Source organism: Oncorhynchus mykiss, chromosome 21, assembly GCF_057628025.1.
Source record: "Oncorhynchus mykiss isolate SJ-2025 chromosome 21, ASM5762802v1, whole genome shotgun sequence".
In the NCBI taxonomy this organism is placed as follows: domain Eukaryota; kingdom Metazoa; phylum Chordata; class Actinopteri; order Salmoniformes; family Salmonidae; genus Oncorhynchus; species Oncorhynchus mykiss.
Window position 1 is genome coordinate 15545759 of NC_143042.1, and position 14018 is coordinate 15559776.

General features: G+C 42.5%; 1 protein-coding gene across 4 annotated transcripts in view; it reads right to left on the reverse strand.

The window, feature by feature from the left end:
• Positions 1 to 724: 724 nt before the first annotated feature.
• Positions 725 to 14018, reverse strand: part of slc41a2b (solute carrier family 41 member 2b) — a 32238-nt gene continuing 18944 nt past the window's right edge. For all 4 annotated transcript variants that reach the window (XR_016490204.1, XR_016490205.1, XM_036957403.2 and 1 more), the window contains exon 11: positions 725 to 2267. Coding sequence is in view for 2 of the 4 variants with exons in the window: in XM_036957403.2 (XP_036813298.1) it covers positions 2082 to 2267 (186 nt within the window). In the remaining 2 variants the exon portion in view is untranslated. The remainder of the gene's footprint in view (positions 2268 to 14018) is intronic.

A 14018-nucleotide genomic window follows, 5' to 3' on the forward strand; every position in this document is an offset into this window, starting at 1 on the left:
TTATAATCGTAATCTGACGCGACACCTTTCAAACTAAATCCCCTAATATATATAACACCTCTACAGAGGCAGATCAGCCTGTAGGTGACATAGCCAAGCTATCATAACCTCACACACCAGTTGATATGATTTGGCATTTTTAATATTAGTGTCCACCCAAAGGAGCATGTAATGTCAACATGTCTCTGGGGGTGCTGTTCCCACCTCTTGGTCTCTCACATCTGAAAGAGAGAGCTCTGAGAAATAAAGAATGGTTAGAGAGTGAGCGGAAGGGAATGAGAGAAGTAGTGAGAAGACATAATGAGACGGAAGCAGTGACAGTAAGAGGGAAGACGTGTGTGTGTGTGTGTGTGTAGGCATGTTCATCGAGTGGAGGTCATGAAAGGTGAAATACCACACTGGTGTTACCATGGAGACTGGGGGAGATAGAGACAGTGATTGTCCAGTGATCTCCTGAGGGCATCCAAAGAGCACACAATATATTTCTACCACAGTGTGGCAGACTTCAATCATAACATTGCTTTACTGCAGAGAAGTGTCGGTATACACGGATTTGTCTCAATCGGAGCTGATCTTGTCCTTCCCTGTCTACAGGCATTTCATCCTAAACCTCTTTAGACAAGAGCTTTGACTGAACAACCACTAATACTACAACATCCAATTAACCTCTCTGAGGGACCAGCAAATCTTCACTTAGTATAATCACACATTTGTAAGCAGCTTATTCATGCTGGACGTTTATTTATTTATTAAACATTTCTATGAGTCACAAAAAGGTCATTCGTTTCCGAGAACAGATTGTGAATATGAAAACAACAAACCCTTTAAACAGCACATTATCAGAAGGTTAGAAAACAACAGAGCCAACAGAAAACTAAAGGAATATGGCATCAGAAAGAATAACATCTCATCACCCTGTGAATCTCCGCAGGCACATTTCATTGGAATATCAACGGCAGAGAGCCACCGTAGTGAACATACGTACGTACGTGTAAACAGAGTGCGTGGATTGTAAACGTCCACGGTCAAAACCACATGATCGCACGGGACCTGACTGTATAACGCCAGAATAGTACCTACTCTGTGTGACTGGACCGCCATTATTTATTTTTATATTAGAGATAGAGATAGAGAGAGAGAGAGAAGCGAGAGAGAGAGAAGCGAGAGAAAGAGCAAAGAATCAGTCCCTCAAGAGGTATAAAAATAGCAGGTATCCAATACATTCCTTTGAGTACCGCTAACTGTCACGATCAGGCTGCTGTCCCCAATTCTATTTGTCCTTGTCATGCAAAACCAAACTAAGGGTACAGATGGCCACATGAAAGCCCAAACAGATAAACAACTGAGGTTCAATCTGTGACTGACCTTAATGAGAGACTATATGAAGTGCATCCAAAGAGAGTGAGATGCATATCGTCTGGGCTGAGAGTAGACTCAGTGCTCTGGTATAGACTATATAAAGCTTTAGACCAGGGGAAGGCAATACTAGTCTGTAACAACAGCATAGTGTGCAGGCTTTTGTTCCATCCCAGCTCTAAAACAGCTGATCCAGCAACTAACCCTGCAAACCCTGGCCCCAGCTGTCCAGGGCCAGTTGTGTACCTCCTGTAACCTGGCCTTTCTCCACCCTGTCTGTCCATGTGTCTCCCTTCTGTCAGGAATAAACACCGCAGCCTGTAGATCTCACTAACTGAAGGCTTCCAGCTATATGTGCAGTGTCCACTGGATATAAGTGACTTGTTGCAACAAAACAATGGTCAAATCTCTTAATAAATTGCACTGTAAGAAGCATATGATTTTTAGAATGCAATGCAATTGGTTGAATGGAAAAAAGGAACCAGATGCAGAGAAATGTCTTTCCAAATAATAGTTTTCTTCCAAATGAACATCTGTAGCTCCTCATTGGCTCAATCAGCATAGTGTTAAGTGCTACTCTGCCCAATAGGCGACCAATAGCTGAGCGAGGCAAACCGCCTAAACGGCAACAACCCCGCATGGCATAATAGGAGGAGAAGGGGTAGGGGTTCTGGGTTGGGGTAGAGGCACGGGCGTGACCCCTCCACCAGGGATCAGGGGTCATCTCAGTCACCCACGTCGCTGTCCTGGTCACCGATGTACCACAGGAATTGGAAGCTGAGGGCCAGGAGAGCGGTGCCCAGGAGGTCGCCCAGGGCGGTCAGGTAGGGGATGGAGAAACTGTCTGGGTCTTTACCACTACGCCACATAGAGTACACCATCCAGTCTGCTATACACAGCAACAGGAACACCTGAGAGAGAGACACAAAGAGAGAGAGAGAGAGAGTTTAATATACAGAATGAGTTTACTGTACATAATGTAAATCTGCACAAGAGAAACAAGTGTGAGAGAGCTGTTAGCTTAAAGTTAGTTCGCTTAAAGACCACACAGCAACACAATTACCATCACACATGTAAATCAATGTAAGCTATTCCTGATTGCAAAAACCCAATTGTTTGCTATGCAAGACATCACACCCCCAATATAAAACAGATGCACACATACGCACGTGATTCACAAAGCACAGTGGCGTCCCACCGAGAAGTTGAAGCGAGGAAGACAAATTGTGCAAAAATCCACATTACACACCTGGTCACAGATATTTTCTAAGAAACACCATGGAAACAAAGAAAACTGAGCTGAAGAGGAATATGAGAGAGAGAGAGCGAGAGCGAGAAGCGCTGGGCCATTGTGATTTAGAGAAAAGAAACTGTCTGCCAGTGGTTCGTGTTATTCCTGTTTCACTGTCCAAAAAACAAAGAGCTTGAAACACTGCCCACTGCAATTAGCCCAACCAGAGACAGAGGGGCAGTATGACAGCTATAGTATAAGGAATAAAACTAAGCATTCGACTGATAACCATATGTAAAGGAAAACAAGGAGAAATCTAATGTTACCGGCAGCAAATACATTATAGGGAAATGGTTCATTTCAAACACCGAAATCATAAGAAGCATATACCAAACATGTCTTGGGATAAAGAGGGATAATAACGTGTGTGTTTCATAGGTGTGTCTGAATTCCTCGGTCCATCTAGGATGATGGCTTTGAGATGTCTGTCTATGCAGAACGTGTTATGTATGGAAACCCCCAAGGGTCACGCGACAGTCTATTTGTCTCTTCACACATAGTGGGTAGCATGCAAAGTAGGTAGCCTGAAATAACACTGACTTTACTCCTTGTGACAGAGCAGTGAATCAAACACTTTCTCTTAAGGCCCTCTCTGCTTGTCGCAGTCTATCAAGGGCAATCTTCTTTCCCCTCTGTCCTTTTATTGAGTGTCACTGTCCACCAAATACCCCTTCAACACACTCACTCACTCACTCGACACAGACAATAAAACAGAATAGTTTACAAACTCTCCCCAAATCGCTTTGACTAAATACGTTTTAGAAGACAAAATCAACAGACAGACACAACCAGAGAACGACGTCAAACCTCCCCTCCCCTTCCACAGTTTTAACTAGAGCCGTCTAATCAATGCAGAGAAGAGAGCAGAGGAGAAGACTCTCCAGAATGGAACCAGACACTATTTGATGTCCTGCGGCTGGATGGGATCCTGCATCAGTCCTTTGTCTCCATCTTTCTAATTAAAAAGATTTACACAGGAAACGCTTTGAATGTGTTTGGTCTAAAGTGAGTGTCTTTAAATGAGTTTGTTTTCAAGTGTGTGCTTTGAATACATTAGCTTTGAAAACTGATGTGAAATGCCAGAAGAATGAATGAGCAACAGAAACATACCTGTCTGATACCTCTTTCCCCCTGCCATCCCTTTTCACACAAGCCAATTCTGGCTAGACAGTACTTTGTCCTTCCTGGAGCACATAACCAAGTTGCAGGCTAAGGTGACATTTAGGTGTTCTGTATCGTAATCGCTCCTCCATCACCCCATCTGACAAACTAACCTTGATTCAGATGAGCATCCTACCCATGCTAGATTAGGGAGACGTAATATACAGATCGGCCAGTAACGGTGCTCAAGTGGCTAGATGTTCTTTACCATTCGGCCATCAGATTTGCCACAAATGCTCCTTACAGGAGACATCACTGTGATCTACACTCCACTGTTAACTGTCCATTTCTTCACACTCAACGCAAGATCCACTGGTTGATGCTCATTTACAAAAATAGGTTGAGGTTTTTTAAGATTTAAAAACAAAAAGGAGGCACACACCTGTCTATATAAGAAGGTCCCACAGTTGACAGTGCATGTCAGGGCAAAAACAAAGCCATGGGGGTCGAAGTAATTGTCCGTAGAGCTTCGAGACAGAATTGTGTCGAGGCACAGTCCTGGGGAAGGGTATCAAAATGTCTGCAGCATTGAAGGCCCCCAAGTACACAGTGTCCTCCATCATTCTTAAATCAAAGAAGTTTGGAACCATCAAGACTCTTCCTAGAGTTGTCCACCCACTCAAACTGAGCTATCGAGGGAGAAGGGGCATGGTCAGGGAGGCGACCCAGAACACGATGGTCACTCTGACATGGCTCTACAGTTCCTCTGTGGAGATGGGAGAGTGGCCAGACCACCAATCAGGCCTTTGTGGTAGTGGCCAGACAGAAGCCACTCCTCAGTAAAAGGCACATGACAGCTAGCATGATGGTGGCAGCATCATGCTGTGGGGATGTTTTTCAGCGGCAGGGACTGGAAGACTAGTCAGGATCGAGGGAAGGACTTCAGACTAGGGTGGCGTCTCCCATCTTAACTTACAGAACGTATTCTGCCAAAAGGTCTAAAGGAGGGGGTCATGACCATCTCCCCCTCATATCTCTACACAGCACCTACAGGAACCAATGATTGTATGAGACAAGATGCACAATTCAAGGCTCTGTGTTCAGAGAACAAAATGTTCCTTCACTCTAGCGATCTACTTTGATCTAACGAACTGTGGAAGACATTGATGATCCTGGATGGACCTCTCTGTACTGTTTGTGTCAGGCTTGAAAAGTGGGAAAGGCACAGACGGATTTGCATGAAGCCATCTCTGAAACCACTGAAGCCCCATTTAAAGAATCCTACCAAGGAAAGTGTGGGAAAGCAAGGGGATTTCTCAAAAGTAGAGGGAGACAGGGATAGAGGTTGAATTCTCAGAGAGAACACACAGTTCTTAGTAGAGGGCAGAGTCGAGTGCAGCAACTGAGGGTGTGAGTGTGTACTGGGGTTAGAGAGCACGAGAGAGAGAGAGGGAGGCTGCTGACTGGGAGATAACACCTTGAGCAAACACAGCAGGGGGAACTTTCCACTCCTCCGAGAGAGAAAAGCCTGAACAGGCACTGTACACTGGGGCTGCTCACAAGCATAGGGCAACACGTCTAGTTACATGGCCACAGAAACATTTATAAGTGATTTAGGACCAGCAGTTTAGTTCGAAAGATTCCACTGTCCTCTCTGTGTTAACGGGAGTGCAGAGATACAGTGGGGCAAAAAAGTATTTAGTCAGCCACCAATTGTGCAAGTTCTCCCACTTAAAAAGATGAGGCCTGTAATTTTCATCATAGGTACACTTCAACTATGACAGACAAAATGAGAAAAAAAATCCAGAAAATCACATTGTAGGATTTTTTATGAATTTATTTGCAAATGATGGTGGAAAATAAGTATTTGGTCACCTACAAACAAGCAAGATTTCTGGCTCTCACAGACCTGTAACAACTTCTTTAAGAGGCTCCTTTGCACTCCACTCGTTACCTGTATTAATGGCACCTGTTTGAACTTGTTATCAGTATAAAAGACAGCAGTCCACAACCTCAAACAGTCACACTCTAAACTCCACTATGGCCAAGACCAAAGAGCTGTCAAAGGACACCAGAAACAAAATTGTAGACCTGCACCAGGCTGGGAAGACTGAATCTGCAATAGGTAAGCAGCTTGGTTTGAATAAATCAACTGTGGGAGCAATTATTAGGAAATGGAAGACATACAGGACCACTGATAATCTCCCTCGATCTGGGGCTCCACGCAAGATCTCACCCCGTGGGGTCAAAATTATCGTCGTGTTTGGAGGACAAAGAATGCTGAGTTGCATCCAAAGAACACCATACCTACTGTGAAGCATGGGGGTGGAAACATCATCCTTTGGGGCTGTTTTTCTGCAAAGGGACCAGGACGACTGATCCGTGTAAAGGAAAGAATGAATGGGGCCATGTATCGTGAGATTGAGTCAAAACCTCCTTCCATCAGCAAGGACATTGAAGCTGAAACGTGGCTGGGTCTTTCAGCATGACAATGATCCCAAACACACCGCCCGGGCAAGGAGTGACTTCGTAAGAAGCATTTCAAGGTCCTGGGGTGGCCTAGCCAGTCTCCAGATCTCAACCCCATAGAAAATCTTTGGAGGGACTTAAAAGTCTGTGTTGCCCAGCAACAGCCCCAAAACATCACTGCTCTAGAGGAGATCTGCATGAAGGAATGGGCCAAAATACCAGCAACAGTGTGTGTAAACCTTGTGAAGACTTACAGAAAACGTTTGACCTCTGTCATTGCCAACAAAGGGTATATAACAAAGTATTGAGATAAACTTTTGTTATTGACCAAATACTTATTTTCTACCATAATTGGCAAATAAATTCATAAAAAATCCTACAATGTGATTTTCTGGATTTTTCCCCCTAATTTTGTCTGTCATAGTTGAAGTGTACCTATGATGAAAATTACAGGCCTCATCTTTTTAAGTGGGAGAACTTGCACAATTGGTGGCTGACTAAATACTTTATTGCCCCACTGTACATGTTCTCAGACAAACAGGGTATTTTTCACTTTACAGCAGGCATGGCGGGGGGGGGGGGGGGGGAACTGCATCACATATAAATAAAATAAATCCTACTTTATTTAAGATGAATTGAAACAAACTTTTAATGTCACAGAGAGATTACCAGATCTCCTTACTAAAGGGCCTTTAAAATAGTAATTTTTCACACTGCCTTCTCTACACAACTGACACTTAGTTATGACATTAAATGTCATATTAGGTGATTGAAAGGGGTGATGATCAGAGAGGCAGAGTTTTCCCCACTTATATTATTACTCGGGCAGAAGTATGGACAGAGTTCCTCAGCTCTCCTTACAGTTCCCACACACAGATCACTGATCTCGGCACAGTCCTTGGTGGGTGGAGGGGTGTAGAGGGATGGAAATCTCTGGAGGAGGTGGTCCTCAGTGTGTGAGAGCTGCTCCACCTCAGTGCTTCTACTCTGTAGCTCAGTATTTCCTGCTCTTTAATGAGCCCTTCAGCCTGCCTCTCTCCTCTGCTCCCCCTCAATCACCTTAATGAGCTCAGCCTGGCTTCTCTCAATGGAGAGCACCAGAGCAGTGAAGACCTGTACACTGTGAAATCTCTCTCTCTCTTGCCGAGATCTACTCTTTGATCTCCTGAACATTCCTCAGTCTCTCCTGGAACATCTACTGAACCTCTGCCTCAGTCTTCCTCAGTTTAGCCTTCCTCTCTCCATACTCTTCCTCTAGAGGGACAGTGTCACGAGGCCTGCTTTCAAGCACGACACAAACACACGTCTGGTCAATTCTACAGAACTGCTCCAGGAGTCTGTCGTGCTTCTTACACAGCCTGTATTCCAGGTTCTCCACAGGGTTGATCAGAGGTCTGACACACCAGACAGGACTTCAGAGCCTTGAGCTTCTTCCACGTGCAGAAGTCACAGGACACGTCTCCGGGCTTGGCAGGGGACTCATCTTTACCTCTGACTCTCATCGTCTTAAAATGCATCTACAATCTCTCTGAATATTGTGTTGACAGGAAGCTCAGGTTCTCTGTAGAACTTATCCTTACATAAATGACACTGGTTCAGGCCATTGGTATCCCAGCATCCTCTGATACAGGCCTTGCAGAAGTTGTGTCCACATGGAATAGACTGGCTCAGTGAACACATCCAGACAGACAGGGAAAAATATAAACTAATTCTCTAAAGGTTGACCATTACAGTTATAAAAAGGCTTTAACCAACCAAATATAAGAAAACAGGAGAAGCCATGTTCATAGCAAAGTTCAATAGATCTTGTAAAACATTGAGTATCTGTTGGTGTTGATGCTGTTCTTACTGCCCTTAGAGAACCACAGGAATAAAAGACACTGCGTAGTTGTAAAGAGATTTCTGAAGAACTGGAAAGTTTAGTTGTGTCTGACAGAAGTATCTCCACTTTACTTTTACTTCAGCATAGAGATGTCAATAGCCCCCCTCTTTGCCGGTCTGTCTGCTTATGGCTGCTCTCAAAAGGAACATGCAAGTAACTGCCAAAATAAAAGGAAACACTTAAGTAAATGAGGGATACATAGTATATTGAAAGCAGGTGCATCCACACAGGTGTGGAATTAACATCACATCTGCATAGGGTCGTATAAAAATTTGAGGTTGACCGATTATGATTTTTCAACGCCGATAACGATACTGATTATTGGATGACCAAAAAAAGCAGATAACAATTAAAATTGGACGATTTTTAAAAATGTATTTAAAAATGACAATTACAACAATACTGAATGAACACTTATTTTAACCTAATATAATACATCAATAAAAATCTATTTAGCCTCAAGTAAATAATGAAACACGTTCAATTTGGTTTAAATAATGCAAAAACAAAGTGTTGGAGAAGAAAGTAAAAGTGCAATATGTGCCATGTAAAAAAAGCTAATGTTTAGGTTCCTTGCTCAGAACATATGAAAGCTGGTGGTTCCTTTTAACATGATACTTCAATATTCCAAGGTAAGAGGTTTTAGGTTGTAGTTAATATAGTATTTATAGGACTATTTCTCTCTATACCATTTGTATTTCATATAACTTTGACTATTGGATGTTCTTATAGGCACTTCAGGATTGCCAGTGTAACAGTATAGCTTCCGTCCATCTCCTCGCCCCTACCTGGGCTCGAACCAGGAACACATCGACAACAGCCACCCTCGAAGCATTGTTACCCATCGCGCCACAAAATATGCGGCCCTTGCAGTGCAAGGGGAACAACTACTCCAAGTCTCAGAGCGAGTGACGGTTGAAATGCTATTAGCACGCACCCCGCTAACTAGCTAGCCATTTCACATCGGTTACACCAGCCTAATCTCGGGAGTTGATAGTCTTGAAGTCATAAACAGCTCAATGCTTGAAGCATTGCAAAGAGCTGCTGGCAAAACGCACAAAAGTGCTGTTTGAATGAATGCTTACGAGCCTGCTGCTGCCTACCATCGCTCAGTCAGACTGCTCTATCAAATCATAGACTTATTTGTAACATAATAACACACAGAAATATGAGCCTTTGGTCATTAATATGGTCGAATCCGGAAAATGTAATTTCGAAAACAAAACGTTTATTTTTTCAGTGAAATACGGAACCGTTCTGTATTTTATCTAACGGGTGGCATCCCTAAGTCTAAATATTGCTGTTACATTGTACAACCTTCAATGTTATGTCATAATTACGTAAAATTCTGGCAAATTAGTTCGCAATGAGCCAGGCGGCCCAAACTGTTGCATATACCCTAACTCTGTTGCAAGAGAAGTGACACAATTTACCTAGTTAATATTGCCTGCTAACATTCATTTATTTTAACTAAATATGCAGGTTTAAAAACATATACTTGTGTATTGATTTTAAGAAAGGCATTGATGTTTATGGTTAGGTACACGTTGGAGCGACGACAGTCTTTTTTTGCGAATGCACAAAAATCGCTGTCCAAAAATACAGATTTACGATTGTTATGAAAACTTGAAAATCGGCCCTAGTTAATCCCATCTGACACCAGAGCTACAGGGTGAAGTAGTAAAGACCTGGAAAACAACGCAAGAGATGTTTCATCCTGTCTTAGCAATAGGACACTAGACCCTTGTAGTCTAAGTAAATAAAATAAAAAAGCCTCTTCTATAAACATTTTATTTAGGAACGATTTAATCAAACTGTTCTTATTTAATTGGACATTACATTAACACTTTTTTTTCCTAATAAGAGTGACAGAAAAAGGCCATTAAATATAAAAAATATGAATTTGTGTCATTTCATTTAGCTTCCTGTAATGTATGACAATCTGAGTCTGAGGTTAAAGGGGGCTGAACATGGAACCCATTACCCTGGCGTTGCAAGCACCATGCTCTACCAGCTGAGCCATACGGAACCATTTAGCCTCGGTTTCAATTCTCCTCATTAGGAATGACGACTGAACGAGGTGTGCTTTAGAGGCATGCTTTAGGTGTCTGCCCTGTATATGTTTGTGTGTGTTGGAACGTGGGAAGTGTTTGTACTTTCACACTGTCGAAACAGTACAAAGCTATAGTCACTCACTGTTTTAGATAGCTTGAAAACAGTCTAACAAGGTCTTGTGTCTGGAAGTAGCCTAGACTGGCAAGGAAGCTAGTCAACTTTTCACAGATTACAGTGCCTTGAGAAAGTATTCAAACCCCTTGACTTATTACACATTTTGTTGTGTTACAGCCTGAATTCAAAATTGATTAAATCTCTCACCCATCTACACACAATACCCCATAACGACAAAGTGAAAACATGTTTTTAGAAAAATGTAGCTAATTTATTGAAAATTAAGTACAGAAATCTCATTTATATAAGTATTCACACCCCTGAGTAAATACTTTGTAGAAGCACCTCCGGCTGTGATTACAGCTGTCAGTCTTTGGGGTAAGTTTATAAGAGCTTTGCCAACTGGATTGTACAATATCAGCCCATTATTCTTCGTAAAATCCTGCTTTGCTGCAGGAGGGACTGGTGCACTTCACAAAATAGATGGCATCATGAGGTAGGAAAATTATGTGGATATATTGAAGCAACATCTCAAGACATCAGTCAGGAAGTTAAAGCTTGGTCGCAAATGGGTCTTCCAAATGGACAATGACCTCACGCATACTTCCAAAATTGTGACAAAATGGCTTAAGGACAACAAAGTCAAGGTATTGGAGTGGCCATCACAAAGCCCTGACCACAATCAAATCTGTGGGCAGAACTGAAAAGGCATGTGTGAGCAAGGAGGCCTACAAACCCAACTGTTACACCAGCTGTCAGGAGGATTGGGCCAAAATTCACCCAACTTATTGTGGGAAGCTTGTGGAAGGCTATCTGAAATGTTTGAACCAAGTTAAACAATTTAAAGGCAATGCTACCAAATACTAATTGAGTGTATGTAAACTTCTGACCCACTGGGAATGTGATGAAAGAAATAAAAGCTGAAATAAATCACTATTATTATTCTGACATTTCACATTCTTAAAATAAAGTGGTGATCCTAACTGACCCACGACAGGGAATTTTTGCTAGGATTAAATGTATTTGGCTAAGGTGTATGTAAACTTCCGACTTCAACTGTACATGTAGACATTGTAAATAAGAATCAACTTGCTTAGTTAAGTAAAGAAAAAAATAAACATATTAATCTTTCATCCTCGCATGCCAGGGGCACAATGTATGAATTTATGGTTGGATCTGAATCGCCTTTATAATTATTGGCCAGTACGGAGAATAAACTAAAACCACAAGTCCAAATCCCTATCCCCATCCATGGCTAATTTAGGAAAGGGACAATTTTAGCTAGCTAGCCACTGGAGGACAACAAGACAACTAGCTGCACAATGAGTTTTGGTCAATGACGTATGCTCTCGATGTGATTGGAGTGAAGCCAAATCCAAACTGGCTTCCCTTTTTTTGGCGCACCAGGACCATTCACAGTTGAGCTCGCTCAGTTTAGCTCAACTCTGATGGGCTATTATTGTTATTGATTTACATCATCAAGGGAGGCCAAATGCTCGCTGGCTTCCCTTTTATTCAATGCGGCAACAATGTCATACTCTTTTGGACCCGACAGTATCAGATAGATGGCCTACACATACAAAGACAGAGGGGCACTGTTTTGCTCGCTCAGATGCTTTCTCTGGTGAGATACATTCAGCCTCTTACGAATTGAAGAAAAATGATGCACAAAGACAAAAAATAATTTTATTGGTAAATTTTTGGGGGAAGCCTGGCTTCCCTTGGTGTCCATGAATACACGCCACCTGGTGTAGTGATACTCCATCAAAAGCCTAATTAATAACTTCACTATGCTGAAAGGAAATCAGCATCTGCTTCTTTTTTTCCCCCTTCCTGTATGGTCTTTCTTTTCGAAGCATTGAAAGACGTCCCAGGTCTTTGTACTCGATTGAGGGACCATACAGATAATTGTATGTGTGGTAGACGGGGTAGTCACACAAAAAAAAAATATAACGTTAACCACTATTATTGAACTATTATTATTGAAAAAGTCAAGGGAGAAAAGATCATACTTTCTGAAGGAACTGTACATACAATTTTTGTTATTAGGCCTACATGTACATTGACATTATTTTCAGTTGTCACTATGACGATGAACACACCCTGAAAGCACTGAATGGGCTTGAGTTATCACCTTATTAATATGCAGCATGCAGTAGGATGCATTGATCAGTTGATTGACAGATGTAGGACTGTAGAACAATAATCTTTCCTCTAGTGTGGATGGTCACCAACATTTTATACAGTGCCTTAGGAAAGTATTCAGACTGACTTTTTCCACATTTTGTTACGTTACAGGCTTTTTCTAAAAATGACTAAATAAAACATTTTCTTCAGCAATCTACACACACACACACACACACAACACCCCATAATGACAAAGAAAGTCCAGAAATTTTTAGCAAATCTATTACAAATAAAAAACAGAAATACCTTTACAAAAGTATTCAGACCCTTTGCTATGAGACTCGAAATTGAGCTCAGGTGTATCCTCTTTCCATGGATCATCCCTGAGATGTTTATATAACTTGATTGGAGTCCACCTATGGTAAATTCAATTGATTGGACATAGTTTGGAAAGGCACACACCTGTCTATATAAGCTCCCAGAGTTGTCAGTGCATGTCAGAGCAAAAACAAGGCCATGAGGTTGAGGGAATTGTCCACAGACCTGGGTAAGGGTGCCAAAAAATGTCTGCTGAATTGAAGGTCCACAAGAACACAGTACTCTATCATTCTTCAATGGAAGAAGTTTGGAACCACCAAGACTCTTCCTAGAGCTGACCTCCTGGCCAAACTGAGCAATCAGTAGAGAAGGGCCTTGGTCAAGGAGGTGACCAAGAACCAGAGGGTCACTGACAGAGCTCTAGAGTTCCTCTATGGAGATGGGAGAACCTTCCAGAAGACAACCATCTCTGCAGCACTCTACCAAGCAGGCCTTAATGGTAGATTAACTGAGGAGTGGCTTCCGTCTGGCCAAAGGCACGTGACAGCCTGCTTGGAGTTTGCCAAAAGACACCTAAAGACCCTCAGACCATGAGAAACAAGATTCTCTGGTCTGATGAAACCAAGATTGAACTCCTTCACCTGAATGCCAAGCATCACGTCTGGAGAAAACCTGGCACCATCCCTACGGTGAAGCATGGTGGTGGCAGCATCATGTTGTGTGGATATTTAACGGTGGCAGGGACTGGGAGACTAGTCAGAATCGAGGGAAAGATGAACGGAGCAAAGTACAGAGAGATCGTTGATGAAAACCTGCCCAAGAGCACTCGGGATCTCAGACTGGGGTGAAGGTTCACCTTCCAACAGGACAACGACCCTAAGCACACAGCCAAGACAAAGCAGGAGTGGCTTCGGGACAAGTCTCTGAATGTCCTTGAGTGGCCCCGCCAGATCCCAGACTTGAACCAGATCAAACATCTCCAGAGAGAACTGAAAATAGCTACGCAGTGACGCTCCCCATCCAATCTGACAGAGCTTGAGAGTATCTGCAGAGAAGACTGGGAGAAACTCCCCAAATACAGGTGTGCCAAGCTTGGAGCGTAATACCCAAGAAGACTTGAGGCTGTAATCGCTGCCAAAGGTGCTTCAACGAAGTACTGAGTAAAGGGTCTGAATACTTATGTAAATGTGATATTTAGGTTTATGGGGTATTGTGTGTAGATTGATGAGGGAATTTAATCTATTTAAGAATAAGGCTGTAATGTAACAAAATATGGAAGAATAAAAGGGGTTGAATACTTTCCGA